The sequence below is a fragment of the Rhineura floridana genome, chromosome 7, assembly GCF_030035675.1.
Source record: "Rhineura floridana isolate rRhiFlo1 chromosome 7, rRhiFlo1.hap2, whole genome shotgun sequence".
Lineage (NCBI taxonomy): Eukaryota > Metazoa > Chordata > Lepidosauria > Squamata > Rhineuridae > Rhineura > Rhineura floridana.
The window spans coordinates 21,729,581-21,751,698 of NC_084486.1; the positions used below are offsets into that span (position 1 = coordinate 21,729,581).

At 42.5% G+C, this 22,118-nt stretch overlaps 1 protein-coding gene across 13 annotated transcripts in view; it reads right to left on the reverse strand.

Moving 5' to 3' along the window:
* Positions 1-1,826: 1,826 nt before the first annotated feature.
* LDB3 (LIM domain binding 3) overlaps positions 1,827-22,118 on the reverse strand; it is a 222,384-nt gene continuing 202,092 nt past the window's right edge. For 9 of the 13 annotated variants that reach the window (XM_061635023.1, XM_061635026.1, XM_061635035.1 and 6 more), the window contains 5 exons: positions 18,749-19,079; positions 14,292-14,472; positions 11,951-12,071; positions 9,895-10,010; positions 1,827-6,395 (listed from right to left, as the gene is read on the reverse strand). In XM_061635023.1, the coding sequence (XP_061491007.1) occupies positions 6,306-6,395; positions 9,895-10,010; positions 11,951-12,071; positions 14,292-14,472; positions 18,749-19,079 (839 nt within the window). In that variant the 3' untranslated portion in view covers positions 1,827-6,305. Of the gene's footprint in view, positions 6,396-7,137; positions 7,188-7,879; positions 7,917-9,894; positions 10,011-11,950; positions 12,072-14,291; positions 14,473-18,748; positions 19,080-22,118 lie in introns of those variants that run through there. The other 4 variants (XM_061635034.1, XM_061635033.1, XM_061635027.1 and 1 more) reach the window with 3 other exon arrangements.

A 22,118-nucleotide genomic window follows, 5' to 3' on the forward strand; every position in this document is an offset into this window, starting at 1 on the left:
GGAGATGGAGTAGGTCTGAACAAGGAGGAGACCACTGAAGTGGTAATCCAGATATTAACAGCAGTAACCTCTTCTGCAGGTGTACAGAGTTTTTCTTCCTTTGGACTATTTCATTTTAAACAGAGAAATAAGTTGGGAACTGAAAAAACAGGAAAGCTTGTATTTCTTTTCCAGACAATGAACAAGAAAAACAAAGGTGAAGAAGACAACTGAATTAACTGTACCACCCAATATTTTAAGTTTCTCATGTTGACTTGGTTGAAATTGCTTACATGTTATTTTTAAAGAACTTTACATTTAACTACAAATGAAATAGTTAACCATTCAAAAATCCATGTGCATGTTTTGTTAATGTTGTTGTTTGTTGAAGAAGAAAATTAACCAGAAGAATAAACAATCCTATAGTATTAGTACAATTTAAAAGCCTTTTTGGTGTGGTGATTCTGGCACATCATGACAAAAATATGATTAATTGAACAGTTGGAGCTGGTTCATCTCCTGAATGACTTCACAAGCTCACTCGGCTTTAGTGCTAAAATGGCCAAATTATCATTCCATTTTTTGATGAAAATTAATCTGAAAACAATTCAGAATCATCGCTTAGTGTGTACCTACCTTCTAATGAAACCTACATCTCTGAATATGTATTAAGGTTATATCAAAGAATAATGTACTTCTACAACAAAAAGATGATTAAAGAGAATCTTCCTTACTAGTGGTTTGTGATTTAAATCATTGAGTCCTTCAAAGAAGCAATTTAAATCCTGATTTAAATCAATTTGATATAAATCCAATCAACCCTGGTACACACCAGGTCAATGTATCTCTGAAGGTGGTTCAGTTATCACGATTAAGTTGTTGATAGAACTAACTTTCATGAAATGGTTCGTTGAAAACATAGCAAGTAAGTAGCCTGGTTTATTAATAATGATGTTTCTTGCAGGCCTAGCTTGTCATCCTGTAGTTTGCTTTAGTCCATGCTCAGTGACAGCATAGAGGCTAGGGCTGTGTAACATACGGCAGTTTAAGATGGATTTAGAGCATCCCATGTATATATATTTTTTGTTGCCCACATGATGTTGTCCTAATCTAAGTGGCAGCCTGCACTCCCCCTCCCCATTTAAATGGAAATAAAATTGAATGTTACCCAACTGTGAACATACTGAACAGCGTTGTGTGGGTAGTTTTTTTTAATGTGCATGGTGATGTACCTATCAACAAACACCCTACTTCCATTGGTGAAGTGTTCCTCGGTAAGCTGCTGGTGGGGCTGGACATGACACACATTTGCTTTTAAATCTGCTATTTTGTACAAGTCTGGTATATTGGAAAACTAGTATCCCAAAATTTAAAAAATGGCCACGTGCACAGTTAAACACACTTGTGCACCCATCCACAATGGACTTCAGGTTTCCAGAACTCAGGGAAGATGGGGAAGTACTAGGTGAGGTGAGGGGACACCACCACACAGTGCAAATACATCCCATCCAGTACCGCCCACTAGTATGGACAGAAAACACTGATATAAAGTTCAGCTGAAAGTGCTCATGTGTGGATAAAGGTCCACAAAAGCATACATGGAGCAACACAGGTGCTGCACATCAATGCTCTTGTGTACATGGCCTAAATCTAGTGTACATGGATTCTCACTCTAGGAGCAAGACAGGATAGTAGACTGCTGTTACTCAAAGATAGTAAACTAGCCTGTTGTACTCCTGATGATTCAAATAAAGAAAATGGCTTTTGTTTAAGTATTCCTGGTTGTCAAAGCATACCTGATTTTTTTTCTTTCATTTCCTACAGAATTCAGAAAGAATTTTCACAGGGTTGTTGTTTTTTTGAGGGGTGCAGAATATTTTATTTGTGTTGGCACATATAATCCATGCAAGGTATATTCACTCAAACCTCACAAATCACACATTACGGTGAACATATGAAATAAAAACCAAGGTGTTCAAATCCAAACTCATGTAAAAATAAGGTCACTTGTGGTGTCAAATCAATATTTCCATACATTTTAAAAAGCAAGATGCATAGTGTGATTGCTGCAGAGAACAAAAATAGCTGATTTGCAAATGCTAATAACTTTAATTTTTACAAAATATTAGCATCTGTTACCAGGTTCTTCCTATTTAACATTATGATGTAGCAGCAGATGCTCTTTTGTAGTTAGTGCTGCAGCATTCACATTATTGAATACAGAGAGAGCTTTCAATTAAATATTTCATCCAAGCTGACCACTGAAGGACCAAAGTGATGCCACTTACTTATGTGTATTGATTTTTTGTAAACTTTATTTTAAAGGATGTAACGGTAAATTGTTTCTTGTGAAATTATTTTCTGAATTACTCTGATTTATGCAAAATGTGGATTAAAAACCTACAATGAAGGGGATGCAATCCAGATGCAAGTCTTGACACGTGACTCAAGAGGATGTGTATTGCACCTAGAAAACGTTAAATAGATATTTGTACGTTTCGGCTGAAGCAAAAATAAAAGTTACAATGTTTAGTTACATTTCAAATCCCCTGAAATGAGTTAACAACTTTTTATCATTTGGTCATTCATAGGTACAGTCTTTGACTTCTAGGGAAAAAAGAGGCAAAAATCACCACTACTCTTACTGGCGAAACAAAATAGTAACAAAATTATTTTAGTAGGTAACAGTTACAGGTCACAAAGACAGTACACAAGTGAACCTGTCTACTATTTTCCCCTACTGCAATTATTTTACTACTTGTAGACCCTAGTCTGTATTACATGCATATCTTTCTTTTTTCTGAAAAGAGTGGTCATGGCAGGACAGATGTGTCAGACACTAGTTAGATAAAGTAAACACTTTGTTCCTAGATACATTTACTTGGCAGTAAGAGCGACTGAAGATGTTGCCTTCAAGAACTTGCTTGTGAAAATAAACTGATATGCAAATGGTTGACTTGCATGAGCCATGTAGTATGGGAAGAGAAGACTCGTGGAAGATCTTAACCCCTTCTCCTTGATGGTTTTCTAATCACGGAAAAGGAACCACAATCTCTTATGATTGTCCTCTTGTACTGTACTACTCACTTGCTTACAGCACTTGTATGGAGCAATTACTCATTATTCATGCAGGTAAGCAACATCTGCCCTGGCTCTGACAAACCATGAGCATCAATGGAATCCTTTCCAAGTTAAGTGTGTTTAGAGTCACACTCTATAACTACCACATAAACATGCACAAGCTTCCAGTAGAGATGCATACAATAGGATATTTAAAGATAGGCAGTACTGTGGCAGGAAAAAGGTGGGTGAATACATTTGTGTACATTTGCCACTTAGGGACAGCGGAACTGGTGAGAGATCTTCCCACATGATTCTCACCCTTGTGAATTTAGTCATCCAAGTATTACTGGAACAGCATGGGATCCAGCCACAGGAGAGCAGCAAGAATGCCACTCCTGTCACATAAGAATGAGCCCTAAGAGACAACTCCATGAGTAATGACACAGCTCTCACAGTGCATTCAATCCATGATCTATTGTAGGGTTTGCTATTCTGTTTTGAAGCAATAAGGGCTCACTGTCATTTTACTGGTAGAAAGTGCCAGCCAGAGATAGTCTGAGTGCAAAAGAGCACTGTGATAACTGAGTCTTATTTGTGCGTGGTTGACTTTTCAGATCACAGGAAGCTTCACTGCCATCAGCTATTTTAATTTTCTCCAACTAACACACTACACCAGAGGATGTAAAGAGAAAGCCAGCATAACTCAGGTAAGTTTTTTTTAAAGTTTGACTAAAATTCAAAGAATGATTAATCACACAGCTCTGCAGTCCTTGTTAAAAGGACAAGATCAACAAGAATTAAAGTGCTGTATTTCTGTAATACTGGAGGTCAGATATACTAAACTATCCAAAATATGGGCTGAGTAAAAGGAGCAAAATGTTGCATACTAGAAACATCAGTGTTTTGGTATGTCCTCCAGTCTCTGGGAAAGAAAAAAACAGGTCTGGATCCTGCCAAAGTTAAGCACCTTTAAGTCAAATTAATTTCAACAAGATAGTAAAGCATATGCTTAACATTCTTCTGCTGAAATCAAAAGTGATCTTAAAAGTGCTTTTCATAACTTATTTCTTAAAATAAGGCATAGTGTTTTGAAAGGGAAATGACCATAAAGCAGGGAGTTGTTGTTTTTTGCTATATTGCAAATAATAAAAAGACTGCTTAAATGGAGGTGTCAATTGATAGAGTTCACATAGTAAATACCCTACAGATCAGACAGTATTTTTTTTTCTTTTTCATGAATGGTAAACGTGTTACTATAAATAAGGGTTCATTGCTGAAACTATTTACTGGACAGTATAACACTGGGACTACTTAAGAGTAATCAACTTCAGATCATGACCATTTTGTTCACTCGGATGAGCTACTCACATTGACATAGGATGAATCCTTCAATGCCTAAGTCGCAGTTTAGGATGCTCATCTGAGTAGACACTTGCCTGATACTAACTGCTTAAATATTCAGATCTATAGACAGAATAAATACTTGCTGCCAGTAACAATAATACAAAAGCTACAATAAGTACTACATGTTCAGATATTAAGTCAGATTTGTTCAAAAAGTGAAAGGTGTTACATTAATATTACTCTAACTTCTAAAGGCTTCATTTCCTCGCAGCAGCAAACACAATCACACTTCAGAGATGACACACGTAAAGAATCTAATCACAATTTGAACTGGGCGTGCCTGTCATTCAAAACAGGGCATGCCTGTCAAAATGCTCTGTGAAAGGTATCAATTTGAGCAGAAACAAAGTACCTCATGCATGGAATTAAGGGTGCGATCCCTTTTGGTTACTCTAGATACCTTTATCCTTTTGGGGCTGATATTGTACTCTGTATTTCCCCACGCCCATAAGAAGACAGGACAAATAAGAGGACTCAGCTACATGGAGAAATTCAGAGGATCCTTTCCAGCCTTTCCCTTTTCAACAGCAGATTGGGGAAAACTGGTTCCCTTCTTATGCTCAGAATGCAGTAATTAACTAAAACTCTTTGATGCTGTATGTTTTCTGTTGCTCTTCTTTTCCCAAGAAAAATTAAGGTCAACTAACTGACTTTTTCTCCCCTTATTCCTTCTACCAACCACCCCAACAAACGAGTCCTTTCATTACACATCCAGAACTTTGGGGGGACTTCTCCATGGTTCTATCCCACAAGATTGCTTCATGTATGTGAACACCACATCAACTTGGGCAAAACTGATTGTGCAGGTGTTTTGTCACATTATCGCTACCCAACTGCCACTCTCCTTTCTAGTAGGAAGATTCATATAACAGGCCCTGCACATAGGGTTGCAGCAGTATTCACACACATGAGAAGGCATCACGGGGAAATGGCTACCATGCAACTTCAGGTCCGTGCAGAATAGGACCACACTTTACCCCAAATTCTATTCCATTAATACTAGGGCCAATTCACACCCACAGCATCAGAGGAGTTGCTTCCTGCAATAGTCTTGTATTGCTCTGATAATATGAATATGAAGGAAAGCCATGAGAACCAATGATGTGGCTTATTTCCATTCAAATATTTACCAGCTGGGAGGGAGCACAACTTTAATGCAGGAAAGTACCACATCATTGGTCCCACCTACATGATTCCTCTATATACAGATTATCAGGGTGATGTGGAACTGTACGTACTATGATGAAGTAGGTCCCACATCACAGTGGAGAAGTGTGGACAGGCCCTTAGTTGTGTTTGGATTCAAACTTTAATTGGGTAAACAATTAGTTCATTCTGTGTGGGTTATAATGGTCATTCAAAAGTCTCTACAAAGTTTGTTTTGGGAGAAACACTTACTTGACCTATCACTATAGATCACGGCTCTAAAAGCTATGCCCCACCTACTATTTTGGCACTTTGAGTTATACAGCAATGCTAAGAATGGTTTCTAAAAAAGTTTAAAACTATTGTGCAGTATTAGCCTTAAGTCTCCCATGGTGAGCACACTAGAAGATAATCAGTATTTGTAAAGTTATGTAACAGTTTAATAAAGGAGGGTGGCTGTGTTCATTTTGCTCAAATGTTTGCAGCAATATTTCACTGTCACATTTTGAATATTCATTCACTTTGTCTCTTATGAAGTAAGCAAGAGAAAGATCTGCACATAGAAAAAGCAGTTAAATTCAACTTCAGAAGGGTTCATAATTCATTACCTGCCCAGCCCCCTCCCCACAATGAGAAATCCATAGTTATCTATAATTCATTTGTTGAGCCAACTCCTAATCTTTCCACTTTGCCTTGAGCATCCAGCTCTTCCTTTAGACATTGATGGCATGTGCATGCTTCTTGCATAGTGGCTTATCCTTCTTCGAATAAAATGGCTGGCCTTCCAAATTGACATGGCACACCTGAAAAGTAAGAATACATGAACATTACACACAATCAAAGGCAGTAAAAGTATGATTCACTACATGGTGTTCAAGCTCCACAAGTTCAACAAAATGACTCAATTCTACCATTTAGAGTAGGTCTGTCCAACCTTTGACCATGGCCCCAAGAGGAGAAGGCACCAACCTACGAAATAAGAGAGGTGCACAAAACATAGACAGTGGAGGTGGATCCATTAGGGTGATTCCTCACCAACCTCACCAGGCCCCCACCTGCCCACCTTCTTATTTCCAACCAGTGGGGGGGGGAGAGTCTGCCTATCATTGGCTCTGGCTCTACCTATTGTTGGTCTCCCTGCCTTCCACCCAACCAATCCCAATAGGCACCAGTCACCACTGAACATAGTGCTGTTTACTATGGCTCAACACATTTTGAATAGTCTTTGAAGAAATAATTCTGTTAGTTCTCCCTTAGCATTTTAAACTTATTTTTGCATACAGAATATTTGTTTCATGCAGTTTCTTCTAAGAAATGTATTCAGTTGCCTGTGAAGAAGATCCCTTGATGCTTTGGGCATTAAACACATAATAAACAGTAGTATATTTTGTATCTCTTTAAAAAGATGATCTTATCCAACAGTGGGGAACCTCCAGCCTGTGGGCCAAATTAGGCCCAGCAGGCGTTCTAACTTGGCCTGGGAGCCTGGTTTCCCCAAACCATGCCCACCTACCTCATACCTGATATCATAAGCAGGATTTGCAGCAGCTTCTCATCAGCTCATTGACAGTAGTTGCACCCACCTGTCAAGTAGTCTGCAGGGAATGGGAGAGAGTAGGATCTAGCTGACTGTTCTTCAACCTTGGGTTCCCTGATGTTTTTGGACTACAACTCCCATCATCCCCAGCCAGCGAAGCCACTGGTCAAGGGATCATGGGAGTTGCAGTCCAACAACATGTGGGGACCCAAAGTTGAAGAATATGGATTAGCCTGCTGGCTCCCTGAATTATAGCTGTGAAGGCTCTTTCTGCAAAAGCAGACCCAACATCAGCCCGCAGCATAGCTAAACCCCATACCTGTTGCTGACACAGGAATACCCCCCATCCATAAAGTCGTTTTAAACCATTATTTTTAGGGCATGGCCTTGATAAGAGCAGTGTCAAGCCAGGCAGCTACAGCCACCATCTTTAACACCCACAATGCATCTCGGTTCTGTCTCTTATGAAGCATCCATACCTTGGGGCTTAAAGGCATTCTGGAGAAATGAAGTTGGTGGCAGCTGCAACTGCCTGGACCAGCATTTTTCTTATCGGCACCAGCTGAGGGAGTACTGAGAAGCTGGAGCTGCTGCTCTTTTGGATACTGCCCATCCCCATCTATTGATAGCTGTCCCCATGCTGCTGCCTAGCATTACCTAACCTTGCCAGCTCTAATTGTGTTGCCCTGCAGCGACTTCAGCTTGCACCAAAGATACTTCAGCTGTTTATTCAATTGCATTTGTACGAACCTAATGATTCTCCCATTCTGCTCCCCCCAACAACGCTCTATAATAGAGATGGAAAGATCTGTTAATTTTGGTTCTCTCATTTTTTCCATTTTTTCTCTCCATTTTTTTCCAAAATTCAGTTCTCTACATTTCTGCAGCAACTTGTGATTTTTTAAAAAAAATATCCTCATGAAAATTCTCCAACATTTTAGCGTGAATTTCTCCTAATAAGCACATTTTTGTAGGCAGTTTTGATTAATGCACACATATTTGCAAGCAATTTCTCATCATATAATGTGTTTTTGTATGCTATTTTCACATACAATATATTCATTTTTATGCACACTTTCCCCTAACATATGCATTTCTGTAAACACTATTTGATGCGGACTGCACTGCAACATTCAAATGTGTGAATTTTGAAAGATGGCTGTGTTTCGGTTCTCATAGTATTTCGTGAAGTGTAAATTTGCTATATTTGTCTGGAAAAGCAAACTGAAACAAATTTCTGGAATGAACTTTTCCAAGTTCACATCATGAGGATTTGAACCCAGGCCTTGCTGTCCTACACTCTATCTATTATACCCCACTAGCTCTCAAGCTAAGCATGTATACAAGTGGCTTATGTTCAGACCATGGTCCTACTGCAGCATATAATCTCTTTGGAGATTCAAAGAAGCCACTTGTTTATTCAGGGTATCTCCTCTCTAGGTATCTTATTTGTCTGGTAACATTTGGATTATTTGCTGATAACATCTCTATCCAGATAAAAAATTCTCAAACAATACCTCTTCCTCATTCCCCCAGGAAAGAGATGCAAGAGACTCTTTCCCTTTATTTCCAGTGGTCAGAGGTGAGTGCCATTGTTTCTGTAGCCAAAGCAGCACTAACCATGCATATGAGGGAGGTATAAACCAGCTCAAGGGGGAGCAGGGAAACCCCAAGATACACAGATGTGCAAAAAAAACTTCAGAAAAAAACCCTATGGGTGGTGGGGTGCAAATACAGGCCACGGTGCATGCTGATTCTTCTTTGGAAACAGAAAGCTGACTGACAGTTCCAAGGAGGGAAAATGGAAAACCAGGAGGAACAGGGGGCATGGAATGGAATATCCTGATCAGGAGCACTTCACACTGCAACTTTTGGTTGCAGGTCCTACTTGAATGTTCTATCTACTTCATTGTCACTGTATGAAAGAAGAGATCAAACACATCCATGTCACCACATATACCATAGAGGAGAAAAGAAGGTAAAGGCTGAAGGACATTTTTTGCAGTGCAATCCCATAACTACTCTACAGTAAGTCTGTAGGTGCTATACCAAAATCTGCACCCCTCTTTGTAAAAATAAAAGCACGTGAAAGGGGGCAAAGGAGATGGGATCAGGAGATATACCTCCTCTTTGAGCCAACCATTTTGTTCGTTTCTTCTGCTTGGCTACAGGAAATATGGGAGAGGGAATGCCTGCCTCCCATATACCCTCAAAATGGTTTTTGGGCAAAAGTTATTGTCCTCAAGGCCTATGCAGGCACTACAACATTATGGTGGGAAACATGGTGCCTGAGAGCATCCGTTGAGCTTCTGCCATGCACAATGAAGAACAAATATGTTTATTATTTGTTTTCTATCCAGAGGGAGGTTATTTGGGGAGGGCTACAGCTCAGTGGTAGAGTGGTAATGCTGAAGTCTGCAGGTTCAGTCCCTGGCTGGGAGACAGCTCTGCCTGAAACCCTGGAGAGCTAGTGTCAATCAGAGTAGACAATACTGAGCTAGATGGACCCATGGTCTGGTTCGGTATACAGAAGCTGTCTACATTCCCATGTTCCTGAACATGCAACCATCTGCTTCCCCCACCCGCATCCGCATCAAGTGAAAAATGCATTGTAGATAGAAAACTAATGAATCGGGAAGAAGACTACCCTAGAACCCTTCTTCTTGACACAGTAGCTTTCTATGTGCAGGATATGGGAGCATTCAAACAGCATGTAAAGATTAGTGACAAGATTGCAAAGTCTGAATACTGATGAAGAAACATACGGCACAAATGAAACAGCTGTCATGCCAAGTGTGTCCAAGGGCTTCAATGAATTTGTCTCCTGCTTCAACAGGGAAGTCACATCCATGACATTTGGTGCTGAACATAGTAACATAGTCTAGAAGCAGAAACAAACAACTAAATTTAGAATATGAATTCTATTAACTTTCTTCCAAAACAGATCTGCTGGGTAAGAAGTCATGGGTTTATTTTTGCTTAGAATTCCTCTCCTGCTTTGTGAACTTTTCTGAAATTGCTTATTTCACTCATTTCCCCCCCAATCAAAACATCTGAATGCAAGGCCAGTATAGTAGAGTGGTTGGAGAGTTAGATGAGTATCAGGGAGACCTGTTTTCAAATCCCTCCTTAGGCACAAAAGCGATTGGGTGAAGTTGGTCTGGTCAGTATCCTTTAGCTTAACTTACAGGTATATTGTGAAGGAGGGGAAGGAAGAACTAAGTAAGCCATCCTAAGCATCTTGGAGGAAAGGCAGAAAAAATATAAACTGCCTTATATCAGATTAGAGGATTTTTCCATGTACCCCAACTGGCAGCAGTTCCCTAGGGTATGTCAGAGGGAAATCTTTCCTGCCACTGGCTACCTGATCTATCTAACTAGATGTTGAGGATTCTACATGCAAAGCTTGCACTTCACCCAGCTTTCTCTTAAAAAACAAAAAGAAAAAACTTTTAAAAATTCATGGTGGTATCAGCTGGTACAATCCATTTATGAGTCCTGGACTACCATTTGAAGACCACCATTTAGAGAAAGCAGTGATTCTAGAAGAACCATCCTTGGGAAGAGGTGGGGAAATCCTTATTTCTCACAATGCTCTTACAAACTATTCATTTAAAAAAGGTTAGCATGTAGTTCCTCTTGGACGTCTGCTTTTGCTGAAAGGAAAAGCATGCAATGTAAACTGCCGCAAAATTGCAAGTGTCCAAGAGTATTCGCTCAAAGCGAAGTTTGAGCTTGGGCTGAAAAGAGGACCTGAAAAAATAGCAGTAACTGCTATCTTACGCCATTTCATCTTCCAGATCAACTCACTGAAGTGTGGCTTATTGAAGGGCTGTAGCTCAGTGGTAGAGCATCTGCTCTGCATGTAGAAGATCCCAGGTTCAATCCTTTGCATCTCCAGATGGGGCTGGGAGACACCCCTATCTGAAACCCTGGACAGCTGCTACTGGTCAGTGTAGACAATACTGAGTTAGATCAGGTGAGGGGAACCTTTGGCCTTCCAGATATTGCAGAGCTACACCTCCTACCAGCCCCAGAAAGTACAGCCAATGACCACTTGGGAGTTGTAGCAATATCTTGGAGGGCCAAAATATTCCTCATAGCTGAGTTTGATGGACCAGTGACCTGACTCAGTATACAAGGCCGATTCCTATGTTGCCTTCTCACTTTTCTCTGTTTACCCCATCAGATCTTTCCCCTTGGCTGCCTTGGCCAATCCTGAAGAGAAATGCCACTATTCCTGAACTCACAGCGCAAATGAATGCAACTACTTAGCTAGTGATTATCTGCCACAGTGGGTACTATGGAACCATTTGATAAGCTGTCCGTTTGTAATGTCCTGTCAAATTGTAAGGAGAACTCTCTGTTTAGAGATCCAGACCCCTCTCCAGAGAAACAGAGATCTCAGGGTTTCCTGGAGTGGCTATTAGACTATTTTAAATGTAATATAGATATGCCCACAGTGTACGTAGGGAATCCTGTTCTGGGATTCTTTTCAATAATCTTTTTGGGCAAGGAAATTGCCAAAGAACAAAAGTAGGGGAATAAAGCAACAGGTAGTAGTAGTTTTTTTTAAGTTAGGCATAGACAAAAAAAAACAGAAAAGTGTAAAGGGGATCCATTTCACAAATCCATGTGCAAAGTGCAGGCACCATTTAAAATGGAAGGTGAATGTAGAGATTGGGCACTGTGCCAGATCGCTTCATTTTCTTTTTTCTTGTCTGCAGAGGCTTTTGAACAAGCAGAAGGTCAGGCAACATATGACTGAGTAACACTGCCGCCCCCCACCAGATGTTTCAGTAGTGTTACTGTGTGCAATACCTTTCTCACAGTAGGGCTCTCCATCCTCCATGTGGAAGAGACTATTCCCAAATGGCTTCCGGCAGGCAGCACAGACAAAGCAGTTTGTGTGCCAAGTCTGCCTAAGGGCATGCATCACTTCCTGAAAGGCAAACGGAGCAACAGCTGTATCAGGGGCACCACTGAAAGACATGCACTGAGAGAAAAACAGATGTATACAGTTGTGTGTGTGTCTGTGTGTAAAAATATTATTAAGTGCCTCCCTCCGGCCCAAAGCTCCTTGCCTGCCTGCAACTCACATCTTCCAGGACCCAGTTTGCACAGGAGCCATGACCAGGCTTCAAGGGCACATGCAAGGTCAGTGTGGAAGGAATAGTACTGCTCCACATGGATTTACAGTCACCAAGCCCATCCCTCTCGCCCCTGCAAGGATAGGCATCAGCACAGATGTCTTTTTTTAGATGTGAATATAAGCCTAGGCTGGCATTTTTTATTTCTGTAAAAAAGCTGAAAGCCTCTAAAGCATATGAACACAGAATTGCTGTTACCCCACAGGTGACAATTAAGGATGGGCCTCCAGAAAGCATTTGTGGACCCCAGAGCCAATGAGGCAGGGTCTTCCTGAAGAGGCATCATTTCAATATGTGAGGGAGAGACAAGAGATTTCGGTAATGTGCCAAATTTTAAAGACCTGCTGTTGAACTATTTAAAATAAACTTGCAAAAAGCCCCTGGATTTCAACACTTTTTCATGTGGTTAATTAATGAAGTGGTTAATTAATTCTTTTCAAGCATTTTGATGTCATCCCATGGCCAAGTTCTCAGTTTACAACAAATGAAAGACACATTCAGTAAACACATCTGCCTGACACAGAAATGACATCAAGAAAGGCACCAGGCAAGCCTTTCTGGGGAGGGAATTTCATAGCTAGGGTGCCACCAGGAGCCATCTGCTACACTCGCCTGGCAGGGGCACCCAGAGAAGGTCCTCAGAAGATATTAATGTCCAAGGCAGTCCAAGGTGTTTCTTCAAGTACCCTAGTCCAAAAACATGAAGCAGTTTAAAGTTCAAAACCAGCATTTTAAATTGGGTGCAGAAAGAAACTGGGAGGCAGTAGAGTTGGCAAAGCACCAGTATGATATGATCTTGAACTTAAGTTTCTGGACCATCTTAAAAGGCAGCCCCATATATAACACACTGCTGTAGTCCATACAGTATCTTCTAAAACAATGTTAACACCTCTCTCCACTTTTGAAGCAAAAGGATTTGTGCACTTCAATCCATTTAATTGCTTATACATGACAATAATGAGTCAGTGAACAGAATCACTAAATTGGCAAGAGATATAGAGGGCTTTTGAAGAGTAATCAATCATATGTGTGGTTTGAAACCTGGACAGCCACTATCACTAAGGCCAAAGTACCCATTATGCTACACATGCTTTTTAACAAAGTGTGTTCAAACTGGCTACTTCTGTTTTGGAGGGGGCCCCATCTGGAGCAGAGCCCATGCCAGTTTCCCAGCAAAAATCCCCCCCCAACAGTTATTCGCCTCCAAACATACTGTTTATTGCAAACAGCAACTTCAGGGCAAATAACAGCCAGGGAGGGGAGAATGGGAGGTGTTCTGGCAGGAATCTGGCCTGGGGACGATTGAGATCCTGCACAGCTGCTTTTCCATCACAATAAAAAGTAGGCAGCTTAACCATACTTTTAAAAAAGCCTTTTTAACATGTACTAGGTCTCTGAGCCTCAAATGACCAGAGAGAGAAAAAGAGCGACTGGAGTAACTTCTGCACCAATTGTCAGTCTGGCCACAGCTAATTACATATCAGGCAATTGTTTAAAAATTCAGATGGTGCTACAGGAAATGCTTCCTCTTTCCAGAGTTTTTTAATTTCATACTTACATAGATATTATGTAATTTGATTAGATGTTCTGCCCTTTTTGCCTAGGGTTGACAAGCCACCATCATTTATGTCAGTAGCATGTCTCATTAGTGTGCCACTGTTAGCAAGTTTAATTAACTTAAATGAAGTGTTGCACAACAACCTGGTAAATGAGCTTAGATTAAGTTATGGCATTCACAGAGAAACAAAACCGAGGTTGCAAACAGAGGCAGGTCTCCTTACTGGTTTAAAGACAAGCCTTATTATGTGCAACTTACAACCTGATCCAAAGCCGCACCAAATGGAAGCCAAGGCAGCATCCTCAGTTGATGGACCCAGAAATTCCGTGACCTCTGACATGGACGAGGCCAGAATTCATCCTTCAACCATGAAGGCCCTCCTTGTAGGTTTAACACTTTCAGAACTCTGCCACATCTTCAGCTGGTGTTTGACTGTGTCTGCTTGTGGACTTACCCCCATGATCTTGGTATGGCATCTGGCACAGGTTGGTGCAAAGAATTGCTCATAGCAGCGCTCGCAGTAAACACTGTTCTGTTCCTCAACAAAGCCTACATCAGCCAGGGATGTCTTGCAGTAAGCACAGTAGAATTCCTCTGGATGCCAAGAGCGGCCCATGGCTACCAGGAAAGGACCCCTGTAAAATGGGGCCAGCATTTAATTGCAGGCCAGAAATGTCCAAAGATTGCAAGTACAGAGGAGAGATCTATACTACAAACTAGTATTAGTTTTATATCACTTTATTTGTTCTGGCTTTCTCCACTAGATCCTGGGAATGACAGTTTGTTGAGGGTCCTGAAAACTGTCTTCCAGGAGCCATGCAGCAAAAACAAGAGAGCTTTGTGACACCTTGACGACTAATACATTTATTACAACATAAGATTTAGCAGGGCCCAGGACTGTGCTCTGCAGGGGTGCCACTGGAAGACTGCACAACTTTTCCTTTCTTCCAAGAAAGTCAGACTTCCTGCAGTCTATGAAAAGACAGAAGAGCCATGGGAAAATACAAGGGGACAATGATTGGATGATGGTGTCATGTAGATGTAAAAAGTGAGTGAACAAAGCATGGCAGTTCAACATTAGGTACCTGATGCGGAAGAGCCCTAAGGTGCCACAAGACTTTTTGTTCAGAATTGTCTGTTCAAGATTGCAAGCATTTCCTCAAACTACAATTCCTAAAAGTCCTAGCAGCCACTGATAGCCTTATCCTCCAAAATGGAAATGGACCGCCTTCAAGTCGATCCTGACTTATGGCTACCCTATGAATAGGGTTTTCATGGTAAGCGGTATTCAGAGGGGGTTTACCATTGCCTCCCTCTGAGGCTAGTAGTCCTTCCCAGCTGGCTAGGGCCTGCTCAGCTTTCTACAGCTGCACAAGCCAGCCCCTTGTCCGCAATTGCCAGCTGGAGGCAACTGGGCTCCTTGGGACTATGCGGCTTGCCCACGGCTGCACAGGTGGCAGGGCACATAACCCCTGAGCCACTCACTGTGGGGGCGATTTTTAGCTGGCCCTTGACACCCAGGAGACACCAGCAGGGATTTGCACTCACAGACTCTGGACTCCCAGCCAGGCTCTCCTCCCCGCTGTGCTACACCAGCTGTCAAGAAACTGTTAAATCCTATTCCTGACACTGTAAGTTAGTTTAATTATTTTAATACTGAATTTTAAATGGTTGTAACCCACCCTGGGACTGCTGATGAAGGGTGGGTAATAAATATAACAACAATAATAATGCCGTCCAGGTTGGTGGCCACATCTTAAATTCTATAGTTTAACTATGTGCCATGTGAAGGAATACTTCCTTTTGCCGTGAGATAGGGAGACAAACTAATCTCTGTCCACTTTCTCTGAACCATGCATACTTTTATACACTTCTAGCATGTTCCTCCTTACTCACCTTCTTTCTAAAGTAAGAAATTCCAAATGTTGTAAACTTTCCTTATAGAGGAGTCACTCCAACTCCATCATTTTGGTTGCCCATTTCTGAACCCTTTCCAGCTCTACAAGGTCCTTTTTGAGGTGAGGCGACCAGAACTGTTCACAGGGAATTGTATCCAATGCTGTGTGTTCAGTTGCACGTGTGCAAGGGGATTTCCCCTTCCTCTCCTCTTCTTGCATGCCCCGTGGCAGATTTTGAGTGTGCACAGGGGCTTGCAGGTAACGGGGGGGGGGGAAATTCCATTGTGCAAGCAGAAAGAAATCTGCTGCATTAATGGAACAGCAATTCTGGATATGACCCAATACTCCAATTGCAGTCGCACCATAGATTTGTATAGCATCATTATGATCTTAGCAGTTTTATTTTCAATCCTTTTTCTAATGATCCCTTATAATGGGATCCACCTTTCTCATAGCTGCCACACAAGAGGTCAACATTTTCCTTAAGCTATCTATCATGCCCCCAAGATCTCTTTCCTGGTCAGTCACTGCCACTTCAGACACCATAAGCATACATGAGATTAAAGATTTTTTGCCTCAGTGCGCATTACTTCACACTTGCTTACACCGAATCACATTATTCACCCAGTTTGGAGAGATACTTTTGCAGCTCCTTGCAATCCCTGGTTCTTATCACATTGAACAATTGGCTCTCATCAGCAAACTTGGCCACCTCAATCTACCCTAACTCCAGGTCATTTTTGAACAAGTTAAGAAGCACAGGTCCCATGGATCCTTGTAAAACCCTACTTCTTACATCCCTCCACTGTCTGTCCATTTGTTCCTACTCTCTGCTTCCTGTTCCTTAACCAATTACTGACCCATAAGATGTCTTGTCCTTTTATGCTAGGACTACTAGGCTTACTCAGAAGTCTTTGGTGAAGGACTTTATCAAAAGCTGCTTGAAAATCTAAGAACACAATGTCTACTAGATCACCCCTATCCATATGCTTGTTGACACTCTCAGAGAACTCTGAAAGGTTACTTAGGTAGGATGTATCCTTGCAGAAGCCATGCTGTTTCTACTTCAGCAAGACTTGTTATTCTATATGCTCTGTAACTCTGTCTTTAACAATACTTTCTATCAGTTTTCCTTGGACAGATGTTAAGCCAATAGATCTGTAATTTCCCAGATCCCCTATGGATCCTTTTAAAAAATTGGTGTTACACTGGCTGTTTCCAATCCTTCAGTATGGAGGCTATTTTTGTTAGCAGATCAGCAGTTTCACCTTAGTGTTCTTAAGAACTCCTGGGTGGGTGCCATTTGGTCCCAGCGATTTGTCAGTTTTTATTTTGTGAATAAGGTCTAGAACTTCATGTCTTGTCACCACCATTTGCTTCACTTCCTCAGACTCCCTTTCTGTGAAAGTTCAGGCACAGGGATCTGCCCTCCATCTTCTGCAGTGAAGGTAGATGCAAAGGATTCATGCAAAGGAATCCATTCAGAGGAACTGTATGCAGGTAAGAGAGCAGAGTAGGGGAGGGACAGAATGCTCTGTTCCCATTTTATGTCCAATATGGAAATCAACCACGCTACCAGAGGAGGGAAGTCCCCTCATCTAGTCTTAGGATAAAAATGCAGCAGGGAGTTGGAGGAAAGACTGAGCTCTCTGTCCTATTCCTGCCAGCCCTCATCAAGTTAGCATTTGTTTTTGTAGGCTAGTTGTTTTTCTGGGTTTATTTACAATGCTGTGTTAGACCAGCCTTTCCCAACTAGTGGGCCATCAGATGTTGTTGGTCCACAACTCCCATCAGCCTCAACCAGCATTGCCAATGGTCAGGAAATATGGGAATTGTGGTCCAACATCTGGTGGCCCACTAGTTGGGAAACGCTGTGTTAGACCATGCATTCTGTTCATGCTGGGAACTAGCCATACCTGTAGGGTTTCATCACTGTCCTGCAGGAACCAAGAGGGAATCCTAGAACAGCCTTTCCCAACCTTTTGGGGCCCCAGATGTTGTTGGACTACATCTCCCATCAGCCCCAGCCAGCACGACCAATGGTCAGGAATGATGGGAATTGTAGTCCAGCAGCATCTGGGGACCCAAAGGTGAGGAAAAGCTGCTCTAGGACCCAGCTAACACTCTCTAGTGCCTGAACATGGCAGGAGGAGATTGGTCATAAAAGCTAAGCTGTCCTTTTAAGGCAGGGGTGGGAAATCTCAGGCTGGCAGGCTGAACGCAGCCCTCCAGATCTCTCTGTCTGCCCATTGAAACTCTCCCCAGGCTGCTGCCCCTCTCCTCAGGGTCCACACCATTCACTGCCCCTGCTTTGCTTTTGCGTGGCTGGAGCATGTCCTTGAACTCTGACAATGGTTCTTGCTAGTCAGGATGGAGGATCGAGAGGGGTCTGTGTGCGTATGTATACAAACTAGCCTGCTATACAAAGGTAAAATTTACATTAGTTGCCCTGCCTACTTTTGCCTCTGGCCCTGCCCACCACTGACATATGGCCTTCCAAAGGTTGCTTAAAAGAGAATGCATCCCATGGGCTGAAAAAGGTTCCCCACCCCCTGCTTTAAGGGAAGCTTGCCCATCTCTGCTATCTTTTTGGCGCCTTTTGAAGACCTTCCTCTTTCAACAAGCCTTTTAAGTTGAGACCTATCCCAGTCTGCATCTGTGTTGGAATTGCTTGTTAATATGTTTTTTTAAATAATGTTTTTAACCCTTTTTAAAAGATGTTTTTAAAGCTTTTTAAAAAAATGTTTTTAACGTTGTTTTGTTTTAATGTATTTTAGGACCTGTTTTTGTGATGTTTTAAAGTGTTTTTAGCGCTTCTGTTTGCCGCCCTGGACTCTTGCTGGGAGGAAGGGCGGGATATAAATCAAATAATAAATAAATAAATAAAATCAATTATCAGTCTTCATAGCCAAAACCCTGCTAAGCTTCTGAGGAATCCCAATATGCTGGTCTTAATTATTCTGCAATGTTATGGTTTCTCATCCCCCCCCCCAGAAGAGTTCCATGGCCATACCTGATGATGCTGTTACAGTGTCCACAGAGCGGAGTCCGGGTGCTGGCTGGGAAGCGCTCAGCCCTTTGGATGGTTCCCCGGGCAACTGCAGGAACCTGGGAGGAGGCTGGGATTGAAGGAGGTGCATAAGAAGGAGCAGAAGCCGGTGGGTGTGGTACTGGAGCACCCCGTGGCAGGATATGCTTGGTGACAGTGGTGGTACTTTTTCCAGGAGCAAACTTCTGGGAGAATGAGTCATCGGTTATCCAGGGAGGACGGCTTGAAGGCTCAACTTGGCTTGGGGCATGGGTGTGGGCGTGTACAGGCACTGGGGCTGGGGCCGGCATAGGAGCTGTTGTAAGGAAAGAAAACACCTTTCATTCTACCGTCTTTATTTTTGCTGTTGCAAACCACAGTATTGACCAAAATCTCCTTCAAGCCACAACTGCCTCAGATAACCCTAATTACCAGCTAGCCCATTATCACAAAAAGTGCCGCAGCAGATCCAAGGATATCAGATAAGCCCCCCTCCTCGTCTTTGAAGTCAAATAAGCCACTGTTCAGTCTCTGTTTTGCAGTGATTATCAAGGTCACCTACAGTAACATTGCGGCAATAAAGTTTCATTCAGGAGGGGGGAAAACACAGAAGTGCATTTGTAGGAAATGTGATTGTGTATGTGGACATAGCTAAGCTAACTTGAAGAACTTTCCTTATCCACCTTGGCAAAATACAGAGAGACTTTGGGTCATAGTGACCTACAGTGTAATCAGAAGTTACGTCCCACTGAATTCAATGGGGCTTAATCCTCGGTAAGTGGTTAACTGGGTGCACATGTACATCATTGGAGGCTGGTCCATCAGGGTGAGTGTGGCACCACCCCACCAATCACAGCCAGCCCCCAACTGCCTGCTCGTACTTACATCCAGTCTAGGGGGTGGCACTGGCTGTCACCTTCCTCATCTTCATGTGTCAGAGTTGCCATGCCAGTAGCGGGGCGGATGAGGGCAAAACTAGACTTAGTTAGCTCTGCCCGTCATTGGCTCTTGCTCTCTCTACTGTTGACTTCTCTGCCTTCTGTCCTAACAGTCCCAATGGGCACCAGCCATTACTCATCTGTACGTGTGTGTACATGCATTCACACATACATATACAATAATGTAGTGGCAAATTCAGAAGTGCAGGGTCCCTTTATGATAGTCACGGTACGCCCCCTCACAGCCATGCCCCCTTCTAAGATTATACAACCTTCTAAGATTGTAGGATAAAATGAGCTTTCAGTCTCTTACTTTGAAATACTTTCCCTTAGTGATGCATTGCAACAATCAATGCAGATCTCCATGTGTTGCCTTTCAGTTAGATCTATTTTCTATGCACATACATGAGCAAACGTACTAAGGTGCTGTAAGGTCACTTTGATGAGTTTCCCTTTTTGGTTGCCATACTAAGATTCAGAGTAACTGCATTTGGGCAGAGGTTATGAGTTTTAGGAGGAAACTTAAACATGGAACTTCCTGATCCTAACCTCTGGTTTTAGCTGCAGCATGCGCGCACACACACTTAGGCATATTCATTTGCATTTCACCTTACCATGCACAACACACATCTATAGAACATCATTAAAAGCTGAAACACCACACACACATTCACTCTCTCTCTCTCTCGGTCTCTCTCGCTCTCTCACCCTGAACATATTTTTTCTCTTTTCCTCCTCCTCCCTTACTCCTGGCTTTGGGCTGGAACAAAACCACAGATCTTCCCCCTCCCCCCTTTCTTGCTGCTGATTTTAGAATAAGATCCTTGTTAACAAACTGGAGGCTAGACAGCAGAGAATGAGAGAGACACACAGAGAAAACAAAAGAGAGAATCTTTGGCCCATCTCCCCTCCCCTACTTCCTTTTCCACTTTCCCTTACTTGCTTGCTCTCCATTGTTGTCTCCATACTCCCCAGTCCTTCTTGTGTGCACCTTCTCCCATGACAACAGACATCCCTAGGAGCCAATCAGGATGAAAGGGGAGTGTATTAGCTACTGAGAAGAGTCTTCTCAGTGGCTGACTTGCCTCCTTTCACTCTGATTGGCTCCAATAAAGAGGAAAGGATGCTGGAAACATGGGGACCCTGCTCCCCAAAATGTAAGGGATCTAAGTCCCCCAGGACAACTACACCCCTGCACACACATATATACATAGACCCAGCAGTTGAAAAAGGGTGCAAATGCCTTCATTTCAATTTGATTTCTCCTTCCTCAGAACCAGAGAGGAGCTGCTCCAAAAAGAAACATGTCGGGGCAAATTCCCCAGCACAGCCAGGCTTGCAGCTTAGCTCACATGCATTGCACTACATAGCTCTTACAAATGGAGGACAGCTGCAGGGACTCCCCTCCAGGAATAGAAAGTATTTCATTTCCATTATTATGCTACTTCTGGGCTCTCCCCTCATCCCTTGATGTCCCTTTACTCCTATTAAAAGCTTTGGGGCTTGCCTTTCTTCCTGAAATGCACTGCCTCCAACTCAGTCCCAATCCCCACCCTCACTAATTTGTTGCTGGCTCCCTTCCAAGACCGCTCACTTTTCCAGAGTGTTAGTTTGAGCTGATCTGGTGGCTGCAATTAAATTCCCTAGTACTTCTTGACAGCACAGCTGTGGTATTGTTAGATGGCTTACTGACCTCTCTCCCCCATTTTTTTTTAAAATGATCTATAGGATAGCTATACAGTCCCTCCCGAAATTCAGCTGCTTTTTGATTATGCCACCATTGTGCTGCTGGGCTCTAATACTATGCTCCATCATGCTGATAATACCTCCATTCACAAACAGCTGTTACACCCAGGGTAAAATAGGCCCCAGCAATTAACCCTTTGCAGAGGGACCTCTCCTGCACTCCACAGGAACCAGGAAGTTGCCTAATACTGAGTCAGGCCTTTGATCCATTGACTGGCAGCAGTGTTCCAGGATTTCAGGCTGGGCTCTCCCACCCTTAGTTGGAGATGCGAGGGATCTTCTGCATGCAGATGCTCAATCACTGAGCTACTGCCCTTCCCCATCTCTTTCTCTCCTGTTTAGCAGTTCTTTCCTCCTTGCATTCTTGTCAATTAGGCACGTGTCTGTATGAGATATATTTAACTATGGCCACAGCAATTCGGTTGTGTTCCAGTAACAGTTTCCTGCTTGCTGCTGGCTGTGCAACTTAGAGAGCCGAGCTATATGATCAGCAGATGCCTGTGATCTTGTTTCTTATGGGACTGTAACACTTCAGACTGGAGGTACTGGTTTTGGAAATTGTTTCCAACTGCAGCCAGCCACAAGCAGGGAATGAGAGCAACAGCTCTCCAGACTTGGTGTCCCTGGCACCTGGTATTCTGCCTCTGAACATGGAAGTTCTATTTAGCGTT